Below are 24,673 nucleotides of genomic sequence, written 5' to 3'. Positions count from 1 at the left end.
GCCACATTATTTGTGATTATAGTGTTGCTCTTGTTTAGAAAGGCAACTCTGGAATTCTGTAGAGTACACTACTGTAATACTGTGATGTCACTTTACTAGGATGACGGTGACTAGTTGCTTATCAGGACTACTTAAGAAAAGTCACGCCAAGCCCTTTGACCATCCCAGACTTAGCCTGCTACTCGCCGAAGAGCACTTTGACGCCTTGTCAGGGGTAGTAGGCGCTATATAAATGGTACAATTACGTATACGGCCGATGCGCCAAATTGATCGCTCACTGTGAAAAGTTGCCTTTCAATATCAGACCCCATTGGTGGGGGGCGCACCATGGGGAAGGCAGCGGTGACTGGGTCGCAACGGTGGGGTTGAAGGTCATTTGTCACCGATTTCCTGTGGCCCCTCCTACCATGGTGCTGCAAACCGGGCCCAATACAACCACTTGCCTCCCAGAGAGAGCAGCGAGGGGTCACAGTCTTCTAAGGGAGGTTGTGTGCAGGTGCTCGTGCTCAGCACTGACAATCAACCAACAGAGTCTCTTGTTTACCCCGGTGCCTGTCTTTTTAAGAATGACAGTACTTGAATCTCACAGATCCACTAAAGAGCACACAAGTCCAATGACAATACAAGTCAGTGTCTTGGATTCTCTCCAGACACTACACCCGTCTAGCTCCCTCCGCCTCTCCGTCCCGGGTGGCCCTACCCCAGCACTGGGTCTGTCCCCTTTTCAGAGTCAGGAGTTAGTGTGAATCAAGCTGAGGTGCAGCGTTTATACCCACAGTCAAATGAGTAAAGGTAAAACAAGCATTGGCATAGCCAATAGGTCTCGCTTTTGGGACCTTATAAGTAGTTAGTTATGCAGCACAATATCCTTGGTGCAACAACATCAACCGTTGCATGGCTAAACACTTATAAGGTCCCAAAGGCGAGACCTATTGGCTATGTCAATGCTTGTTAACTTAGGGGCACTGTATAGAAATGGCTATGTAAATTTGGTAACCTGGCAAGACGATATCCTGTACCAGTTCTTTCATGAGATAATGCATGTTGTATAGACCAGTGGTTTGGAAGATACCGATCTTTCCCACCTATAACATTAGGAAAAGGGAAGTTTGTTTGTTGTGTTCTCTTGTACCCATTCCTTTTCCAAAAGAAGGGTACCTCCCATATTACCTTTAGCCTATATAAACACCACACGTCATTTACCAAGCAGAATTCTGTCAGTGCAGAGCCACTTGGTGCCACCAACTGGCTGAAAGAGGTACTGCTGAAAAGTTTCCAGATCCAGTCTGACACCCAAGTAAATAGTCAAAAGATAAGGAACCTGAGGCTAGAAGTCTCTACTGGAAATCAGTGTAATAATGGATTTTGATGAACTAAGTCTCCAGAAGCTGATAGTTTTCGATGCATAGGTTTAAAAGTCTGTGCAGGAGGAAAGATGGGTAAACATTGCAGAAGCCAGTGGAAGTACAGCACAAAGGAGGGGGAATCTGGAGGAGTGAGCTGTTGATTTCCAGAGAACAAGAAGGAGAAACACTTGAGCACTGTCAAGCTGAATCCTGTACAAGTGGGGAGGGTACTGAGATGTAGCTCAACAGTATAGAACACAACTGACGGATACAGTAACACTGCATATTCAAAGGTAAACTCTGCTGGTAATAAGAGGAGGCTTTATCACCTAGCTGAATAGAAGCCATTTTTTACATCTTGGGCAAAACAATGGCTGGTAAGAATGCAGGAGGATGTTTTGCTATAGCGGTTTTGTACATTTTTAATAAGGAAGGGTGAGTGAAAGTGTGTAGCTGGAGAATTCACTGGTCGAAATTAGAATATCACTTTTCACATTAACTGTGTGTAGTACGTGGATCGAAGAGCAAGGTTCCTCTCTGCTAAAAAGGCACAGAATTGTGTTCCAAATACAAAAGGTACAGGCGCATGGTCAAACTTCTTGTGTGCTGGACAAGCAAGAGCAACCTACCTTCTGGAAACAGTTTATCTACAAATACCCCCCAATATTTAGCTGTGGACCTTAAAGGCTTTGCAATTCCAATTAAAAAAAACATAAGCCTTCCTGGCAACAATACAATTTTCCTACCGAATTTCATAGGCAATGAGGGCTAGGGTTAGCCTAGGAACATTAGATGTCTTTTTTATATCAAATTTGATAACCTTAGAAATATAAAGTGAATTTGCATAAAGGGCTATCCACAACACCAAGTTGTAGAGGCAAGAAAGTTGTACTTGAAATCGAAAAATAGAGGAAAAGTATATTTTGCAGACCTTTCTTATATGCCTAAATCAAGTTTTGCAAAAAGTAGATAAAAAAATGAAACTGCTGGGATGTTCATTAATAATCCTCTCAGAGATAAGACCTTGAGAGTATGGCTAGGTCTAGACCCCTCGCTCAAAAGACACAGAACTTAAGAGGCTTGCAACTTGTCTCCATAAACAGCAATGGACTGAGAGTATGACTCACTTTCTAAATAAAGTGTATCACATCTATAAGAGAAAAATATTTTTTACTTGGACTAATGCCCGCATATGGAATGTTTAAAGTGTACAGAACAGAGAAGTCAGTCATGCATGTTTTTACCTTTTGCTTCTTCAATTCCATACAAAAGAACTGAGCGCCTGGGTTCTGAACCATCCACTGGGACTGAAACTTGTCGTAAACCTGTCTTTAACCCCACTAAATAAATACCTTTAGGCACAAGGTTTTGCCACAATCCTTCTAAACCGTAATACTCAGAGCAGGTATGTAAAAAAAATAAACTGTTTACTGGCATGTAAAGTTCCACTACTTGTACATCTTACAATTAACATTTAACTAATTGATAATTCAGTGGCACTGCAATATCTAGTTATATGATTAAATGCCTCAAGACCATCAGCTCAATGTGCAAATCAATTTTCCAAATCTGCAGATCACAGTTTATACAGAAGACAACCTGCTGACGGTTATTCCAGTACCTTGAAATTTAGAAAAAAAAAATCTTTCACTTTGCTCTTGATAAACTTTAACCGATTAAACTAAAAACATTTTAATACCTAAAACAGATACTTGTTGTAAATAATATTCACACCCCTACCGCGAAGTATCTGGATATCATGAAGCACACTTCTCTGCCTTGTGTTCAAAAGTAATGCAGAAAACGAGCTCACCTGAGTCTCATTACCTTTTTCCTTAGACAGACACCGACTTAGAAAACTAGGAATAATCTTTTGTGACTCCATAAGCGGGTCTACGCTCCCAAAATTCAACCCAGTGAAAAATCCATCCATTTAGGAATTACTTTCTGCTTTTGAGAGGACGTGGCTGGCAGCTTGTGTGAAATTGCAAGCTTTCACATACAAGCAAAATCCTAATTAATTTAAAGCTCTGTAATTCTATATGATGCAAATAAAGAGGTCAGAAACAACCGTAATGAAGAGCAAGCCGCAAATGTTTCAAGCTCTCATTTACTCCATTTGCCATGAGTAATAACTGCTTCCATGCATTCACACTGCACTGGTTAGTAAATGACATACAGAAAGAGAGACCTAAAAATATGAATCATGCAGGGTAAACACTTTCATCTAGATATCAACTGTTGCTTAGTTTGATATAAGATTTGTGAGATCCCATAATCCAGAGGTAGTTCTGTGCGCCCATTCTTACCAGCATACCCATGCTAAGGCATTCATGCAAGGAGACTAAAAATACAAAAAGGCCCAGGACACATGCTTTTGCAGTGTTTCTAAAACATGTTTTGTATGAAGATGTATTTGTAAATTCAGGATGGCTGAGACTTACGAGGAATGAGAAAAACACTATCCGTACCCCTCAAGATCTAAACATGTAAAAGAGAAGATTGGCTTTTACAGATAAGAACTCAAACATGACTGCCAAAATGACTGGAAAACAAGGACTGTTCGAACCCGAGGGGTTAAGAGACACATACTAGTATATTATTTTTTTCTCAAAGTATTTTTGAATTCATAGTATTTAAAGTTTAGTATACACACACGATTTTCTCTCTCTCTATGTGTGCAAGTGTGTGTGTATACACACACACAATAAGGATGACAACTTTCTAGTGTTCAAAACAAAATGACTAAAATTAACAACTCAATAGAAAGAGCTGCTTAAGCACCATCCCAATGAAGGCTCACATCTGAAAAATATTTGCTCCCAGAAAAGAAATATGCATAAGGCCATCACAGTTTCCTTTTCAACAGGGCAGATGGGATACCAAATAAATAGTTAACCTGTTTGTAAAGTGGTTTACAAGACAAGATATCATGAATGAAAGGAGCATGATTAAATACTATTAAGTATTAATGTGTTAGAAACACTGCAGTCCAACCCTAAGAGTTCTCCCCATTAACTCAACAATAAAGGCAAAATAATAAGCAAAAGAAGTCCCTCCCCACCCCATTCCAAGCGCAGACCTGTTCTCTGGGATGCAGGCATCTCACTGGCAGCAGGCTGAATACCTGTTGGTCCAGGAGGCACTGAATAAGGTGCAGAAGATGCTGGAGCTCCAGGTCCGCCATGCTGGAAGGATGCTCCAGTTGGAAGGGGGAGAGAAGGCACAGGATTCATGCTGGTTGGTGAGGTCTGGGGCTGTCCTTGGTACATGTGAGGTGGCAAAGAATGAGTACCGACAGAAGGCATGTAAGGAGAGTTAGGATAAGGGCTTGAGGCAGATGGAGCACTAGGTTGCTGGGGCTGATAGAGAGCAGGACCCCCTGCTCCGTAAGAGTGTGGTTGCGTTGGTTGGTATGCTACACAGGGGGGAAAAAGGAGAGTTAAAATTAGTAACTATTTTTAATGAACAGTAACAGGACTAAAATGAGAAATAGGTTAGTTCTTTGCAGGTTATTCGGATTTATTCTACTTACAAAAGATATAGAAAGAAAGTCACATGCCTAAGTTGGCTCTGGCATATGAATAGACATGCAATTAAGATAACTACAGAATGCAACAGCTCGTTTTTTTTGCTGATAGAAAGATGTCTATTGAAAATTCACTTGGTTTGGACTTCTATGAAATCCTGCGAATTTAGCTTCTAAACCTAAACCAATGTCAAACGTTTATGTCACAATCCCCTTTACTCCACAATTCCCCGACATGCACAGATCACACTATTATCTATGACCGTAAGACCTCAATAATTTAAGGCTGAGGGAAATTCCCTTGCCTGCAACAATGGTAGGCAAGTGGTAAACATTCATGTTTTGCATTGTCCTGCTATCTGGTAAATTAATCTGAAATTGTCACAATGACATTTTTGGAAATAAAAGTTTCTAAGAGGGCGATGGCTGGAGGGTATGTCTGAAAGACTCACTGCAGGACATTGAGCAGAATCCCTCAATGCCACTTGATTTGTTGCTAATGTAAGATTATACTGCAGTGGTGTGCCTAAAGTTCAGTTCTGTATTCAACGTTTTTTATTCTTTACTTGAAGGTTTAGCAACACCATTTGAGAATGGTCATTAAACCTCTGAAATGTCTTCAAAAACAAAATCCATTCTACTTGCATTCTTTATGGCATATTAAAGAGAGGATACCTGCTTCCTCCGATCCCTCCCAAGTCTTCTCATGTACTACTTTTAAAGCTGTAAGTGTGACTCATTGTTTTGTCTGTGGTGCTGCTCCATAGTTCCTGAAGAAACAACTGACCCGCTACAAACCTACTAGAGATCTTGGTTGTCTCTTAGTGCCTCTTTGCTTGTGCCTTTCTTCAGGCACCAAAGATTCAGTGATTGGACATTCTATTACTTTAACTATAGAGTAACCTCTTATCTCATTCCTTGATAAGACAATTCTCCAAAAAGGGCTGCCACTGTTTGCCTAAAATCAATTATCAATTGTCATGTAATTCTCATACACGCAGTACTGCTTTCTGGCATATAATATATGCTGTGTTGATTCTGTAAAGATGGAGGAAGAATGTGGGCAATGCCATATATCTCAGAGTCTTCAGTCATACACATATGTAATAGTAACGGCACAGTACCGTTTTTTTCTGGAGCTTAATTTGTACTCTCCATTAAAAATTGATATAAAGCTTGGGGTACTGTTTCCATAGATGATTTCCTTTCCCCAAGAGGTGCATCCCCCTTGTCACTTTTTATTTAGTGGGCATTCCTTTTCTTGTTGGTGGTGCATCTTGCTACCTTCAATCATGTTGAAACCAGAAGCCTGCAGATACCTAGGTGTTTGATGGTATGCTCCTCCATTCTTGTGTGAATATGAAAATTCTCCTAGCCTTGCTTGCTTAGTGTCTCTGCAATAATTTCTTGGTGAGGGTTCATCGTTTGCTGTACTCCCACTTCTGCAGCCTTCAACATGTGCAACTCTATGGAAGCTGGGTTTGAGGAATGCACAGCAAACAGCAATACCCATGACATGCTAATTTTGCAGTGTTGGAGCTCCTTTGCACTGTTGTTACTTAAAAGAAAGATGTTCTTTTCTATTGAATTATCTAATGTGCCTCAGCTGTCAGTTAAAAAACCTTTGTCAAATTCATGTAATCTACCAGCACACTTGAGTCAAAGGCTTCTCGGAGCAATATGTTCTTTGCCTGAGCTCATAAATAGCTACCCAACTTCTGGTGGTGACGGGCTTGAGAGTAACTTGATTCAGGAGTTGCGGTTCAGCAATAGTAATTTAGAAGAGAGGAGTAAACTTCTCATAAGATCGTCATCTAGGGACAGAGGCTGAATTGGTATGCCATTCAAACCGAACACTGGGTCACAAGCTGTAAGAAACTGGATCCAAGTAATACATTATTTTTTCTTCATAATTAATTTTTTTTCATTGCCTAAATCGGTTCTGGTTTCCGTGTTTTTCGATGTTGCCCTCTGTCGGAGATCATGCCTTAGTTTGGAAGCATGTTTTGAATTGATGTTTATTTCAGTTGTTTCTTTTTGCTGCTAAGTGTTCTCTGTACTACTTCAAATCTGACAGAGAAGTTGAAAACTACACTTCAGGATGATTGTATCAAAAATATAAACAAGCCCTATGGGCATGAGGTAGAATCATGGTATTATACACTGCCTTGATTTAAAGTGAAATGACTTTGAACGGTTATTTTCAAGTACATTTTCTTTGTCACTGTAAAGACAGCAGTGAATTTCTAGAGTGATTAGATCATTTCTGTATTTCCAATGGCTTTACTTATTTAAATTGGTAATTGGAAAAACTTTCAAGAATAAATATTTGTTTGTTAGACATATAAGACATATAAGTATACAGTGAGTATTTAAATCCTTACGATATATGAACTTCGTTGATCACAATTAGTACAGTAAAATCCTGTAAGTAAAAAACACCACATTTCTCAGTGAAAGAAACAATTTTGGCATGTATTCTCTATTAACAATTCATAAAAAAAAGTTCACTGTGTGAGGAGCAACTTCGGAAGATTTCAAAGAGAACAAGTGTGCCGGCAGCACAGACGATACAAACATTTTTAAGTTTTAAAAATAAACAGTATTTCCAGGCAGCTAAGACATAAGGGCAAATATGAAGAAAATGGAAGGGCAAGTCATCAAAACAAAATTTACAACCACATCTTCTCCTCTTTCATCCACCATTTAACTTGAATATCAATGGAAGCCACGGTCTCATTTTCAAATGCCTAAATATAGAACTGGGAGTAAAGGTCAAATACTGGCTAACCTCAATCTGGTCTTATAATTAGCAAAGGACAAAGTTTTTATTTAACCACATAATTTAAACTGTCAATTTACCAATGCAAATTCTCTAAGCACAACCATGCTACCAAGCTATTTGTATAAAGGAGTGGTCAATGTGATAGCAATTTCATATTTGACAAACAGGCCATTTAAGGTTCTGATGAAACTAGCCTCCAAGCACATGCAAATTTGTCCAAACTACAATAGTGTAATGAATCCAGAAGCCCTGGAGGATTTTGTGACTATTTGATTAAAGGGCACTTATAGATAATGCCTAGGATCTTTAAAGTCACTAATGTGCGTTTCGTACATAAGAGATGCTTGTTGGGGCAATGGCTTAAGTTTCCACACGGTGGGTGTTGTGATTATGGTCCATCCTGAATTCAATTGAATTCCTTTCTTGATGTAGTCACAACTGACACAAGACAAGTGATGCATGTTCAATATTGTGCGCATAATGTGGAATGTTGATTTTATGCCTTGCATATTTTATACATTTACATGATAAAATGATGTATGGGTTACCACCATGTGATGTCCTTTGGCCCCATATTGGGCCCGATATCCTTTTGAAACAGGATGACAATTTCACAATGTGTATGTACATTTGCAAGTTACACTATTGTTTTATTCCAGTCCTGAGGAAGTTGTTGGGTGAATTTCTCAGTGACAAAAACACGAGCTGGCTGACTGTGGCCATTGAACAATAAAGAAAGAATCTGAGGAATATATGGACTTCTGGATTACTTATATTATTTTTTTATACTTGTAGTTTGGACACACTTGTGAGCTTGGAGGTTTATTTAATTTGTTTAGCTGTTCTAGGTTTTGGTGATGCAGGGTTGACATCGGTCCTCTTTAAGGCACCACTGACACATTGAGCCTGTGCTAAAAAATTTTGTGTACTGTGCATGAGCGCCGAGCTCCCGAATTTACCCCCATTTGCAAATATTTAAGGTTTTGAGGCAGTCAAACTTTCATTGCAAATGTATTAGGTAATTGTCTTATACGCTTAAGATATCCATGACAAATGCTATACAATTTCAGTAATAATTCAAATTGCCATCCCATAAATCCCTGAAGCAAGCGTCTGTGCTCAAGAACGCTTGGCTCTGAAGAACAAGTTACTTACCTTCGGTAACGCTTTTTCTGGTGGATACAGTATCTGCCTGTGGATTCCTCACCTTGTGAATATTCCCTGCGCCAGCAACGTTCGGAAACGTTTGTAGCAGTCCACGCCGATGGGGTCAAAGACGACGTCACAGAGACACGGCTCCGCTCGCGACTCCGCTGACATCACCGGCTCCATAAGAAGACCTCGTCGGCGTGATGACGTCAGTTCCGCCCCTTTTTTCCGTGCCTTCGAGGCACACGGACGGACTGACAGTAATATATATACACAACATACACAGTACACAATATGCAAATCAACACACACAGTGTGGAGAATAAGTAGAAAGGCAAAAAAATAACACAATGCCTTTGACAGTTACAAATACACTTTGAAACACCATCAGCAGAATTATAGGTATAGAAGGATGGACAACGGGGAGGCGGGTGGGTCAGTGAGGAATCCACAGGCAGATACCGTATCCACCAGAAAAAGCGTTACCGAAGGTAAGTAACTTGTTCTTCTGATGGATACAACTGCCAGTGGATTCCTCACCTTGTGAATAGATTCCCACAGCAGTCCCACTCCCGGAGGAGGGTGTCCACCCTTCTATACCAAAAACTCCTGAAGGACGTAACAAGCAAAATGTCCGTCCCTCCTCACCTCGGTGTCTAAGCAATAATGTTTTGCGAAAGTGTGGAGGGAGGCCCAAGTTGCCGCCCTACAAATGTCCTCCACAGGAACACCCCTAGACAAAGCAGAAGTGGAATGAGCTCTTAAACCCTCTGAAGGCTCCTTACCAGCCAAAGAGTAGCATATCTTGATGCACAAGACAATCCATCTGGAAAGGGTGCGCTTGTGCACCGCTCGACCTCTCCTGCAGCCAACAAAGCACACGAAGAGCTGGTCATCAACTCTGAAGTCCTTTGTCCTGTCCAGGTAGAAGCTCACCGCCCTCTTAAGGTCCAAGCGATGAAGTCTCTCCTCCTCCTTGGAAGGGTGAGGGGGAGGATAGAAGGAAGGAAGGGTAATGGATTGCCCAAGATGGAAGGGAGTTACCACCTTAGGCAAAAATGCAGCCCTGGTCCTGAGTACCATTCTTTCAGCATGAATGGTCAAAAACGGGGGTTTTGAACTAAGAGCTTGAAGCTCACTTACCCTCCTTGCCGAGGTGATTGCAATGAGGAAAACCGTCTTAAAGGACAACAGCCTCAAGGGACACTTGTGTAAGGGCTCGAAGGGAGAACCCATAAGATAAGTCAAGACAAGGTTTAAGTCCCATTGAGGCACAATAAAGGGAGTAGGAGGAAACCTGTGAGGCCCTTGAGAAATCTAAGCACAATAGGCGATTTGAACAATGACGGCTGGTCCGGCAAGCAAGGATCAATTGACTTCTCTCCACACCAAAGTACAAATTTAGACCACCTATAGGAATATATAGATTTGGTGGAATGACGTCTGGCAGACAAAATTACATCTACCACATCAGGTGGGAGAGAAAAAGAATTCAGGTTGCCCCGTTCAATCTCCAGGCATGAAGGTGTAAGCTCTGGAGGTGGGGGTGTAGAACCTGCCCCTCCGACTGCGAGAGGAGGTCTGCCCTCAGAGGGAGACGGAGCGGAGGGCACGAGGAGAGGTGGAGAAGATCTGTGTACCACACCCTTCTTGGCCAATCCGGGGCGATCAATATAACTTGGGCCCGGTCTTGGCGAATCTTCCTCAGAACCCGAGGAATCAAGGGTATGGGAGGAAACGCGCAAAGGAGTCATGAGCCCCAACTCAACTGAAACGCGTCCCCCAACGCTCCCTGCATCGGATACTGGAGACTGCAGAATGACGGGCAGTGAGCGTTCTCGTGAGTGGCAAACAGGTCCACCCGAGGAGTTCCCCACATGCTTAAGACGTGACGAACCACCTCCAGATGAAGCCTCCACTCGTGGTCGGCGGAGAACTGCTGACTGAGACTGTCCGCATGCACGTTCAGAACCCCGGCCAGATGATTTGCCATCAGACAAATCTGATGGTCCTGAGCCCAGGACCATAGACGCAGGGCCTCTCTGCAAAGACAAAGAGACCCCACTCCTCCCTGTTTGTTGATATATAACATCGCGGTAGTGTTGTCCGTCAGGACTTGAACAGACTGACCGCGAAGGGAAGGGAGAAAGGCCTTGAGTGCCAAACGTATCGCCCGTAATTCCAGAAGGTTGATGTGAAGCAACCTTTCCTCTGGAGACCAAAGACCCTTGATCTCCAGATCCCCCAGATGTGCACCCCACCCTAAAGTGGATGCATCCGTAATCCCTGTGGCCACCGATGGAGGTAGACGGAAGGGCTTTCCTTGAGACAGATTGACCACCACGCTCCACCAAGACAGATCCGCAGCAGCTTCTCTGGAGATCCTCACAGACTCCCTGAGATCTCCCTTGTGCTGATACCACTGCCTGCGGAGGCACCACTGGAGCGCCCCAGCGTGCATGGTTGACTAACAGAATGCAGGAAGCAAACAGACCGAGCAGGCGAAGGACTTTCAGAACTGGAACGACTGCCCCGTTGTAAACCAAAGGAATCATTTCCTGTATGTCGAGAATGCTTTGAGGAGGAGGGAATGCTCGACACACAGTAGTGTCCAGTACCGCACCTATGAACAGGTTGCGCTGAGAGGGCACCAGGTGAGATTTGGGCACGTTTATCGAGAAACCCAATTTGTACAACAGCTGAGTTGTATCCTGCAGATGATGTAGCACCTTCTCTGGCGACTCCGCTTTTATCAGCCAGTCGTCCAGATAGGGGAAAACCGAGATCCCCGACCTTCTGAGATGGGCTGCCACCACAGCCATCACCTTCGTGAAGACCCGGGGTGCAGTAGTAAGACCAAACAGAAGGACCACAAACTGATAATGTTGCGATCCTACTGTAAACCGGAGATACTTCCTGTGCGACTTCAGGATGGGGATGTGGAAATACGCATCCTGCAAGTCGATCGACACCATCCAGTCCTCCTGATTCAGGGCTTGCAGAACCTGAGCAAGGGTGAGCATTTTGAACTTCTCTTGTTTTAGAAAAAGATTCAAGATTCTGAGGTCCAATATCGGACGCAATCTGCCATCCTTCTTCGGAATCAGGAAATACCGGGAGTAGCATCCCTGACCCCTCTCCTGCTCTGGAACCACCTCTATCGCACCTTTTTTAAACAACTGCAGGAGAAGACGGTGGTCCTCCGAGCAAGCCCCTTGACAAGGAGGGTAATTTGGAGGGAATTTCCGAAAGGGAAGCGCGTACCCATTTTCCACAAGATCCAGTACCCAGAGATCTGTAGTTACAGGGTTCCCAATCTTGTATAAAATGGGTAAGCCGGCCCCCCACAGGACCAGCATGATCCAGAATGTCGGCTCTAGGGCTGCTTTGCGGTGGTGGGAGGGGCAGAGGAGGAGGAAGAAGAGGAGGAGAGTTGACGGCCACGTGAGCGACCCCTGATTCTTCCTCTGTATCCTTTGGACAAAGAGCCTTGCTGTTGTTGCTGCTGCTGTAGCTGGGTCTGTCTGTAAGAGCGAAAAGTTGCCCTTCCGAAGCCTCTATATCTCTTGAAAGATCCCCTTGGCTGGGATTGAAGACCCAACGACCTAGCCGTAGCCTTGCTCTCCTTGAAGCGTTCGAGAGCAGCATCCGCCTTCTTACCGAACAAACCAGACCCATCCAATGGCAGGTCCAACAAAGCCGACTGTACATCCGGTGAGAATTCAGAGGACTTTCGCCACGCACCCCTCCTGGTGGCGACAGAAGACCCCATGACTCTGGCAACTGAGTCCGCTGTGTCCAGTCCACTTTGAATTACTTGGCGTGCAGCCACCTGGGCATCAGTCAGAACTTCATTGAAGCCGGCCCCATCCTCCTCCGACAACTTTGGTGCCAATTTTTTCGCTGAGTCCATAAGCACATGAATATATCGCCCCAACAGACAAGTTGCTTTCGTCAACTTTAGGGCCATGCTGGCCGAAGAAAAGACCTTTTTGGCCGACTGGTCTATCTTTTTGGCTTCTCTGTCCCCTGGAACCTGAGGGAAGGCACCCTTGGATTTTCCCGAACAAGCAGCCTGAACCACCAGGCTCTCAGGCGATGGGTGCGATGTTAAAAACTCAGGATCCCCCGGAGCCGCCCTATACCTCCTTGCGACTGTCCTAGAGACCGCGGGAGCTGAAAGAGGTTTACACCATACCTCTAATACAGGGTCAATAATGGCCTCATTAAAGGGCAACAAAGGCTCCGAGTCTGCAGTAGGCGAATGCAGCACCTCAGTAAGAATATTAGACCTGAATTCGGTGGTTGGTAACTGGAGGTCTAGCAGCTCCGCAGCCTTCCTGATGACCGCATGATACGGCGCTGCATCTTTTGAGGGCTCATCTGATGGTGGAGTGATTTCCCACTCAGGAGACAAATCCATCCCACTAGCCTCCTTTAGCTCCTCAAACACCTCATCAGACTCAACCAGCTCTCCCTCTTCAGCTTCTTCCAAAAGATACCTCCTTTCCTCCACCACTCTGTGCTTCCCTTCTGGATCGAATCCGCACCAGCGGCGTCGGCGGCGGCGTGTTCGAATCCGACGGTGCCGGCACCGGCGTCGAACGTGGATCCGCTGGAGCAGCCGGCGTCGAACCAGGTTGAGCCGGCGCCGGTGAAGAGGGAAGCGGCGTCAACGTCCTCGGCGCCGGTAGATGCCAAGACGGCGTCGCCGGAACGAACGGCATGAATGGAGCTTGAGGATACACCTGCGGCACACCCAAATTAAAAGCCATTGGACCAATCGGACACGCAGGTGCACCAGTGGTATACATGGCCCTCGAAAACACCCCGTACATGGCATTTAGATAATGCGAGGGATCCTGACCTGGTCCAGGGAATGCAGGGTACTGGTCAGGTATCACCGGATTCGGGCCTGCCGACGGTGGAACAAATGGCGTCGCAGGCTCACCCGGGACTGGAAGATCCTCAAACGGGGCCGGAGACGGAGCCGGAGATGAAGCCGGAGCCGGAGATGGAACCGGCGTCGGGGATAGCACCGGAACCGGAGATGAAGCCGGAGCCAGCGAAGCCACTGGAGAAGAAGGAACTGGAGGTGAGGCCGGGACTGGAGAAGGAGACACGGATTCCCTCCGGCGTCGAGCCGGCGACCTTGACTTCAGAGCCGGACTCTTATCGGAGTGATGATGAGAAGAATGCCTCGAAGTCGACTTGGACGCCGACCTCGATCTGGACTTTCTTCTTCCTCTCTTTTTTTTCTTCATCCTAGCGATGAAAAGCTTCGCCTCCCTTTCTTTTAGAGCTTTGGAGCTCATCTTGCGGCAGCAGGAGCAACCATCCACATCGTGGTCGGATGAGAGACACCAAACACAGTTTTCATGTGGGTCTGTAATCGACATGTGTATGCCACATTCCCGACAGGGCTTGAAACCAGACTTCCTTGTCGACATCTTCTCGAAGAGAAACAGATGAAATTCAGAAGAATACACAAAGTATCAGAAAAGCTACTAGCAACGATTCCCGAAATCCGTTGGCGTCGACGGCGCGGAAAAACTGACGTCATCACGCCGACGAGGTCTTCTTATGGAGCCGGTGACATCAGCGGAGTCGCGAACGGAGCCGTGTCTCTGTGACGTCGTCTTCGACCCCATCGGCGTGGACTGCTACTAAAGTTTCCGAACGTTGCTGGCGCAGGGGATATTCACAAGGTGAGGAATCCACTGGCAGATGTATCCATCAGAAACAGCCTATCACAGAAACTAAACAGGAGTCTTGAAAAATAAGTTGAAAAACGATGCCCTCTCCTATTTATTTATTTTTATCTTTATTTTTGCAGTTGCACGAAACAGTGAACAGAACAGTCAGTGCACCTCATCAAGTGCAATCAACATGCCTCATCCCCAGCCTCCCTGAAACCGGTAATCTGTACAGACGAAGCAATAGTATATGCATCAAGGCTACAAGCCAACCCCACCTATGAATCAGTGGAATCCGTGCTATTTGACCCCACATTAACTAAACACAGTGTACACCTTCAGGCATCCTGTTCATTCTGGTCAGTGTCAGAGTTCAGAGCCCCATGTGTATTAAACGCATCTAACATCTACCTCCATTGTGCCGCTGCCTCAGCTGCCCTCTCATAAGTACGGGAGAGACGTATGTGATGCTCTTCTGCAGTACCCCATTCCAAAACATCACAGACCTGCAGGTCCACACTTGAAACATGCCCCCACCAATAATTGAAATGATTCAATTACAGTGAAATTGGGCAAATCTGTCGTATGTGTCCATTTCAGTCTATTAAAATCAGTCTGTGATCCAGGCAACGGGGAGCTGTAACACACCGAAGGAATAACTTTACCCTTATAGGCTTTAGTCAATGTACTGAAAGGCCGTCTTAGGACTCCCTGAATTCAGCGAGAGCTCGCATTGCAGACAGTGCATTGCTACTAATCATATCTAAATGAGTATACCATGAGAAATTGAGGCTAAGCTGCAGACACAAATATTCTTATTATCCAACACGGAACAATTCTGAGCACCCCAAATGTCATTAAAAGAGAAGGCAATGAAGACCAAAAATCATCACTTGAGTATTAGTTGTATTGATAGTCAAAAGGATCTTTTGAAGAAAGACCAAGTCCCCAAAAACGTGTAGTTAAGGCCAATAATGTATGTGTGATTGAGAAACAATAAATGGATTTGCATAAAAATACATTCATTTGTTATTGATGATACAGTTAATATGTAATGTGAAGGCCTTCATGGGGAAGTTAGACTTCGGCAAACTAGACAGATGTAAGAAAAGCAGGGGTGCAAAAAGCTTGCCCTGGTTTCAAAACGTGTTCCAGTCCTCTCTGAAAGAAGATCCTTACTGTCAAGTTAAATGTGGGCCCGTGAGGACCTCTGTAGTTGCAGATACATTAAACCAAGTGAACAAGATTGGGAAACTTTCGCTATAAGAGTTCATAGTAGTGAATGCAGCACTAAAACTCCTACTGCTTCTGATTCTAGCAGGATAAGTTTTTTGCAGGGATATTGTTGGTGATTTATTACCTATCCCAACGGTCAGATGAAGATGGTAAGGGTCATCGTGGTGTTTTTGGCATTTTTGAGTGCCTTTTTTGCAAATAGGAGCTCTACAATGATGAGAAGCAGGAGCTAGCAGGATTGCTACACAACGGCTCGTGGTGGAAGCTTACGTCAGGTGACTCCCATTTTTTTTTTTTTTATAGTTGAGAAAGTACGCACCTAGTTTGACTTTCATTTGTTAGCCGTAACACCTCCAGTCTTTTTTTAACCAGATGACTACACTGGTTAGTCTCCATACAGTGAGGGTAAATGGTTGGGGCGTTCATACATCTGCGAAAAGGAACATTTCTTTAGGGGTGTGGGAAATTGGGGTCTTTTGTGTTATTTTGTTTTGAGCGGAGGGCTTCCTCGTTTTACTTAAGACCCTCTCTGCGCCCTCTTTTTTTAAATTTATTTTTTTTAAAAGCTCAATCAGGATGAACCAGGAAAGAGACTTGTCCATCAATGAGTTATCTCATGCTGCAATTTGTTCCACCACAATTTTGAGGTCTTCAGCCAGCAGAAATTCAAGTTACAAGGATACTTTGAGCTCATTGTAGTCTCAAAATTATTAGGATGCTCACCTTTCAGCCTTAATAGGTGGAAAAATTGATGATTTTGAGTCCAACTGATGGGGCTCTGGTATTCTTTACGAAGATTGTTTTATAGGCATATCCGAGTTAATGCCCAACTGCCTACATTTTATTTCTCAAAAACCCATCAACAGACAATTCCAGGTCCAATCACTAGAGGGCAGGATTATGTGAAGCATGTGGAACAAGAAGAATCATTATACAATGCAGAGTATGACTGGCAGTGTGGATTTGTTTCAGTAGTTCACTTACCTCTGTAACTTCCACCATAAATGAAATGTTATTAAACAAAAGCATACTATTTGTAGGCAATAAAGAATTTAACAAACATAGCCATGAAACAAAGTGGAGTGGAATTTCATTAAACAAATACCCCTCTACTTCTCAGTAGTAGCTAATTAAAATTATTTTTATCTGCCTTCGATTACCAAGTATAATTGGATTCTCCAAGTACACTGGATTTTTCTCAAAACTGATTTGAGGTAACACAAGACCTCAAAATATACTACACCACATGTGAACTTTGAATGTATTTCCAAGCAAACCTCCTTGAGACAAGGGGGCAGGGAAGCCTTAAAACAAAAGCACACAAAGGAAAAACAAATAATGATGCTTTCAAGGGCATTTCGCCTGTGCAAATCACAGTTCCGCAAAGTCACTTTATCAAGTGGTAGTTTTATATATACTGGTTATTTGTCATATACAAGATCGCAAACGTGGCATCAGAATAATGTACACTTTGGTAGTGAATCACACAGAACAAAGATCAGCAAGAACCATCACCTGAAACATAAAAATAGAACTGGCGGTAGACAAAATATTTGATTTTATACTAATTTCCTTTTCAGAATCCTCGCTATTTGGGGAAAAAAACTGAAGACCGATCTCTTCGACACAGCAGCAACTAATTTGACACTTGCCTTTTTGTTAATCATATGATTCATATATCAGAAGGTCCTGTCTGGTGTTCAGCACTCAGATACTTTCCGGGAAGGTCCGCACAATACAACATATTCGCAAATAGACAATGCAGAAAAGAATGTGCACACTATTAATGTTACATTAAAAATATCCCATGAAAGTTCAATTGAATTGCAATTATTCCTTTCATACCCATTTTCTTAATCCCAGTGTGGGAGACAATTGACAACTGAGCTCTAATGTACGTCACAAATTAGTTATCACTCAGAAGTTGCCAGGCACCAAGCGTGACTTAAATCCAACTGTACTGAATCGAAGGTTTTTTATGAACCAAGCCAGGCTAACAACTTGAGCCCTATGTGAATAGGCCAAGAGCCTAGCTGGACAGTTCACACAGCAATGTGGTTGCTACTTACTTTGTGGGTATGGCTGGTGAGCCCCCGCTGGAGGATACATGCCATATCCGGAAAGTGGTGATGATGGGGGCTGTCCTAATGAGGGATTCGTGTTCCCTGGCATTACAAAGCCTGGAGGTGGAGGATTGTCTCTCTGGAGAACAAGAAAAAAAACCATACCTTTTGTACACACAATCACAAAAGAAATTGCAAAAATTAAAGGTACAGGGAATAACACAAGTATATTATATATATGAAGCAGGTGAGCAGCCATAGTAGTCTGTGGAATCAAGAAAACATACATACATGATAAAGTCAAATGTTCATTCAGGTTGAATATAAAGTGTTGCTAATCATACACCACAGAAACGTCTATGTTCTTGTAATATGCTGTGAATGTTTCCTGATCAACAAACCATGCAATCTGTGTGTTTTGTGAAAAATGCAACTAGTGATCTAACATGAGCAATTCTACATATGAAGTCACTATCCAGAGACACAGCCATATTAAGATAGTCATTCACTACTACTAATGAGTAGTAACTACTCACAAAAGGAGATAAATGAGAAGAGTATTATCAAGTATGGTGATAAAAAACTCAGGTCAGAAGACAAGGGCTATAAATCAAACAAGCATCAATCCCAGCAGAGATAATTTTTTAACGTTAATTTATTTAGAAATAAATCAACACTTGCAGCCATCATAGAACTTAAAGAGCCTTTGTGGTGCAATAAACGAACAAGCAAAGGAAAACAAAACAAAAATTCAGAGTTAAATTAGATTGGGGAAGAGTATTCCAGAAAAAGTGTAAAGAAATGTCACACTGACAAGCTTAACACAACTGGAGTGCGTTTTCAGGAGCCAACTTTAATTTGTACAAGACTTCTGATTAACTGGATTAGCTCTCTGAGATCTGAAACTTAATTATAGAAAGTGGGGTGCTCTTTTCGTAAACTGCTCAAAAAGCAATTTGAGACCTAACTTTGAAAGAAGCCATTTACAGCTGAAGTGTGCTCTCTCCAGTGGATAGTACATAAAGCTAATCCTGAAAGAACATTAACACAATACTTCAATAATTGTACTGCTTGTCTGCATGAAGCAACATATTTCAAAGAAAGGGGAAAAGGACTCTGCCAAAAGAGGAAGAATGTATATTATACCTGTGACTCAGAGGGAAAGGCTGCAGGTGGAGTGCTGGGAAGGGCAGTGGGAGATTTGTTACTCCAGGCAGTGACAGTAGGGGCAATTCTAACCTGAATCAAACAAAGAAATACCAATCATGGAAAAAGTAAGGCCACGTATACGTTTTCTAACAGTACCACACACAAGGTTAGAGCCCAGCGATATTTTCAGTGTTGTCTTTGGCGCTTGCACAAATAATTTAGTGAATCTATCTTGACATGAAAGCAGTCAGATCGGTGTAGTCGTATCAGTCTTATCAGGTTTGATACGAACCAAAATCTGCTGCGAAACTCATTATGTGCTAGTTCATGATATATCTCAGACCAAATGCAGATTCTTAAGCTATCCGCTAAAAGAAATCTAAAGACATCAATTTCTAAATGCTGCTGTCGACTCTGGTTTCCTATTTGGACCCCTAATTTTACCAGCGTTGCAAAGTACAATCCTCTAACAATTTTACAGCTCTTAGCTGCAAGTCAGCGTGCACAAGTAGGTGGTTACTTGGTGTTTGACGGGGGTTCTGGAAGAGAAGGTCCTTACCAATAAAAACAGCAATTTTCTGCAATCGGAAACTCGAACAAGATTGGCAAAAGCTTTCCCGTGGGGCATGTTCATTATACATAGTGCAAAATACTATGAATATTGTTTAGGAGTTTCATTAACAAAGACTAGGTTTTGTACTTCATAAAACATACCATAGTGCCCTTCGTTAGCGAATACTACAGCAATATCCAATGATAAGAAGCATTGTTTTACTTCCAAATGTCTGATCTGCGACCAAGCCAGATATTTCGGAGATTTAGAGACAACGGTCCATCACACTGTATTTGCATTGTTGCCTATAATGTTGAACATTTAGCCATACTATTTAAGCATTCTAACAAGCATTTAAAAGAGGGATGTTAGAATAGATTGTAAACAGACTCTTCTCCAAACAAAATTAATACAGAAGTGAAATGGCTCATTTTAATGCCTATCAAAAGTGAAAAAGTAAAAAATAAAAACTTCTCGCGATTAAAAAAAACAGGCTTTGATCAACGCAGGCAAGGCAAAAGAAAGGGACAACTACATGCATTTTGGATGAGAGTAAAACAAATTAAAAGCCTTTCTATAGCGGTAATCCATGCTGGCATATGATCCAATATTCGAGCTGAAAAAAGTAAGGGAGAGAGAAACGGGCAAGACCGATATATATGTGACAAGAGGAAGAGAGAGGTGCACCCTGTTGCTTTCCATAAGGAAGTTCTCTAGGCAGTGCGTCATATTTTATGTCATTATTGCACCTACAATGCAGTAAATAGTTATAATCACAACATTAGGTAAGAGTGGTCAGACTAATGGTGTTTCCAAAAAATAATAATGTTCTGAATTTATTTTGCCTGTTGCTCAAATGAGGAGATGGCACTGGAAGAAAGCCTCATTTACTACAAATCTGACATAGCAGAACGAAAGGTAGATTTCCCCATTCACGCAAGAGTACCTCCCTAACAGCTGCTCTACTAATAGGCAGTGAGGAAAGTCCAGAACATCACTATCCAGGTGAAATTTAGCTTGCACAGAGAAAACCAGCACTCACTTACAAATGACTTTAATTATTGTGACCCCTGAACTGAGCTTGTCAATCTAATAACATGGGTTGGATTGTATCAACATCATGGAGTACCAATTTAGTGTAAGTCTAGATGTTTGGGTAATATTCGGGACATGTATAGCGTAAAACATCAGATTGGTCAAACAGTCAAGGGAAGAAAATGAAATACCAAGATGGGAGTGAGGGAACAGGAACCCTACAGTACAAATAACCAGGGCAAGAGCCATTCATTAATCAAATTGGTACTCTATTCCTTGAAGAGTAGGAGGAAGAAAGTTTCACTGCTTGGAATAGCCAGAAGAACATGTTACCTTTGAACATCTTGTGAATAATGAAGAATGCAAGGAGCGTTCTGTCTGCAGAACAGAAGAGAAAGAGTAATAATCTTTGAACTAGGAAGTCAGGATCTGACTGTAGATACTCTGGAAGATTTTATGAACAGAATGAATACTTGATCTCGCTAGCAACCAGCATCCAATTAAATAAACAAAACACTGGGAAGAAGTGGCCATGTGAGAGAACTTTAGTGAGAAGTGATGCAGCTGCCTGAGTCTTTGTCGAGTTCTCACTACTGGGTACTTTCTTCCGGCCTTAAAGAGCACACAAAGTCAGGCGGAATGGGATCTACTCCCCTGGTAAGAAGAAACAGCAGGCCACAACGGGAAACGGGCTCCAGTAGATCGTCGACAGAATTATAAATTAAAAGGTAGAGATAGCCAAAGCCTCCCATCACCTGTGTATGAATCCCAACATTGATGACGAGGATCGAGATTGCAGCTAACAGACAGAAGTAGCACTGGCCTAGACTAGCTAGACATGTCAGGCACTTACCTTCGGATCACTTGCCCCACTCCCATGGAGGGGGTTGTGTGTGGGAGGAGCTTACCTTGTGGATTCGACGCATGGGAACATACCTGGTAGAGGAGAGGCCCGGGAAACCTAGAGGGGTGTGTCAAATGCTCTGACTCGACTGTAGGTGACATGGTGGTCATTAAGCAACCTGGTTTTGGTGCAAAATTCTCAAAACCCATTATTGTGATTAAAGTCTTTAAAAATGCTGTTAAAACTCAAGACCATCACATTTGGAACTTGGTTAAAGTTGCTCTTTACAAAGGGCCTGTATAATACTCTGATTCTCCAGTAAAGGATAATGTTAATCCTGTTCCAGTGTTACTTCCTCGCACGTCCTATAGGGTGATTAGGAGGCCGCACTATTTGAAAGATTTTGTGCAGTATTTCCATTATGTTAAGCATAATGTGCATCCTTTGTGTTTTTTTTTCTTTTCTTTCTCTTTTAGGTGTCACATTGTTTCTACAGGTTTGTTTTTTAATGAAAGGGGGGAGGTGTGTGGCATCTGGAGCTGTCCTCGCTGCAGTGCCATGGTAACCTGGGAATGTGTTCTCTGTGGTGGTAACCTAGTTACATGAAGGGTTATGGAATGTTGTATTTCAAATGTGAGAGAAGTCTGTTGTACCTACTAGCTGACTCCTGGATAGGATCTTCTGCCTATGGAATAAACCTCCAACTTACATCTCCAACCTGCCGTGCGTGATCCTTCTTGCTGTCTCCTTGGATATTACATAAGGTTCTACCCGCAGCCCTTTACGTACATACGTAGATACATAACTACACAGAAAGGGTATACATGTATATGGAAAAGAATAAAGAGATATAAAACTGTATTACATAAAGTTCAATATGGGCAAGTATGGATAGTTAGAAATTCAGACTTTCTGGTGTTGCTGTACTTAAAAGCGATTTTAGTTGCTTTTTTTAAAATTATTTTATTTTCTATTTATTTTCTTTTTATGTTTCTCAATATTCCAATAGTGAATCATTTATCGATACAATTGTTATGATCATATTTGCATAGTGTGATAATAAAATAAACCGAGACCCATAAGCAAATAACTATATATATATATATATTTTTTTTTTAACTATAAGTAATCTATATATTTGTTAAGCAGACCTAAAGAATAGCTATATATTTTTAAATCATAAGTATATATTTTTGTACAAAGATATATCTAAATATATACATATATTCAATTGATATATATTTACATTCACAGGCATATGCTGCACATATGTGTTGGAGTGAGGTGGTCATGTAGAAAAGAGCCAAAACTTGAGTAGTCTTCTGAAGATAAGATAGTTATCTGGGGCTCTTATGTTTGGAGGCAATGAATTCCATAGTTTGGCTGTTTGAACAGAGAAGGATGTACCACCCATGGTATTCTTCTTGTATGCTGGGGTTTTGAGGCGAGGTGCCAATCTTGAGCAGAGGTTTCTTTGTTGTATGTATTTGGTAATTTTATTCCTGATAAAAAGGTGGTCCTGCTCCATGTATTGCTCAGTGGGTGATACAAAACAGCTTGAAGGTAGATCTTCTGCCAACCAATAACCAACGTAGGGCCATCAATGCAGGGAGATGTGGGCTTGTGGCTTTACATGTAGAAGTAGTCTGGCAGCAGAGGTTTGAATTTATTCTAGTTGTTTCCTAGTTGATAAAAGATGATATGTGGTGGAGGTCATCGGCACACTCAAGTTTAGACACTATAAGAGATATAGTAGCTGATTGCCTTAATTAAATCACCCCGAAATTAATTTGTTTGTTACAATCTTTAAATCCTTTTTTATTATTTTAAAAAGAAATCATATATATGGTCTGTGATATTTACAAAAATGTATAGGTTTTGTACTCATTTTAAATTGTTGATCTCTGAAGAGGTCTAAATCAATAAAAACTGAATTGAAGAGATATAGTAGCTTGGAGCTTGTGTGAAAGTCCTAGGAGGGGGAAGATACACTGCTGAGTTTTCATAGTAATGACGCTTGAACTTGCTAACTTGTCCACTTGGCATCTGTAGGAAAGTGCCCCATTTGACATATGTGAGAAAGTGCCATCTTTCTTGCATGGTATGCCCCCACTTTTTGCTGAATTGCTGAATGTACTTTTGACTGAGTGTGCCCTGGACTCCTGCCAATCAGGTGCCCAGGGCCTATGTTCCTTACCTACAAAAACCTCAAACCCAAATTGGCAAACCCTGGCCATATGTCAGCCCCTGGTAAATGGTACCCTAGGTACCCAGGGCCTTGTGACCAGGGAAGGCCTCTAAGGGCTGCAGCACTCATTGTGCCACCCTTAGAGGCCCTGTACCCTAACACACACACACACACACTGCCCTTGCAGGCTGAGTGTCTGGGTACAAGACAAAACAAAGAGTCGACATGGCACACATCCCTGTGTGCCATGCCCACCACCTACACTGCCCTGGCATACATCAGCCACCCCTCTAGCTGGGTGCCCTATGCCAGTGGTGTGGGCACAGGAGCATGAGCCCTGTGCCCCTACAGTACCCAGGTCCATTCCCGGGCACTGTAAGTGCAGTGCTGCCATTTAAGCGTACATGGTGCTGAGAGCTCATCAAACATGAACTCCATAGCACCATAATGGCAACACTGAAGACTGAAGTTTGGTATCAAACTTCTCAGCACATTAAACCCGCGCTGATGCTAGTGTGGGATTTAATGTACCAAGCACCACAGAGGGCATCTTAGAGATGCCCCCTGAAACCTAACCTACAATCCACGTCTGGTTTGAGAGGCTGCCTAGGCTGCCACACAGAAGACATGTTGTTGGACCCCTGGGTAGGTGAGCCCCCGCTCTCCTGGGCCTGCAACAATGCACATCCTGGTGGAGGTGCTAGGTCTCCTCGCCCGGATGGACAGGGGGAAGCTTCATAGGCATGCCGCCTCTGTGAGCTTCCCCAGGCCACTTGCAGCCCCCACTCTGGCGGGAAGCCTGGCCGGAAACCCCAAATAGGACAGGGGATGTGCCAGCCTGCCAACCCCACCCCTCAGGGCGCTCGCCATCTTGAAGATGGGAGGCTCTACCCAATCAGGACTAGGCTACTGCCCCCCTCCCACAGGAGAGTGGCAGAATAGGGGGTGTACCCACCCCAGGCCAGGGATCCATTGGTCCCTGCCCTTTACCTACCTGTAACGCCCCTAAATCTAGTATTTAGGGGCACCCTGAACCTTCCTTCCCCAGATTCCAAAATACAAAGAAGAGCAAGAAGAAAGAAGACCTGCCGTGCAGCTGC

The 24,673-nt window shown here is 43.0% G+C and overlaps 1 protein-coding gene across 26 annotated transcripts in view; it reads right to left on the bottom strand.

Moving 5' to 3' along the window:
- Nucleotides 1-24,673, bottom strand: part of SEC31A (SEC31 homolog A, COPII component) — a 350,984-nt gene that overhangs the window by 30,243 nt on the left and 296,068 nt on the right. For 6 of the 26 annotated variants that reach the window (XM_085641208.1, XM_085641211.1, XM_085641214.1 and 3 more), the window contains 2 exons: nt 17,811-17,943; nt 4,429-4,764 (listed from right to left, as the gene is read on the bottom strand). In XM_085641208.1, coding sequence (XP_085497334.1) covers nt 4,429-4,764; nt 17,811-17,943 — 469 coding nt within the window. Of the gene's footprint in view, nt 1-4,428; nt 4,765-17,810; nt 17,944-18,950; nt 19,044-24,673 lie in introns of all 26 variants that reach the window. The other 20 variants (XM_085641212.1, XM_085641216.1, XM_085641219.1 and 17 more) reach the window with 5 other exon arrangements.

Source organism: Triturus cristatus, chromosome 2_2 (assembly GCF_964204655.1).
Source record: "Triturus cristatus chromosome 2_2, aTriCri1.1, whole genome shotgun sequence".
Lineage (NCBI taxonomy): Eukaryota > Metazoa > Chordata > Amphibia > Caudata > Salamandridae > Triturus > Triturus cristatus.
Note: the sequence above shows the minus strand (reverse complement) of the source record. Positions and strands in the feature narration are given on the sequence as shown.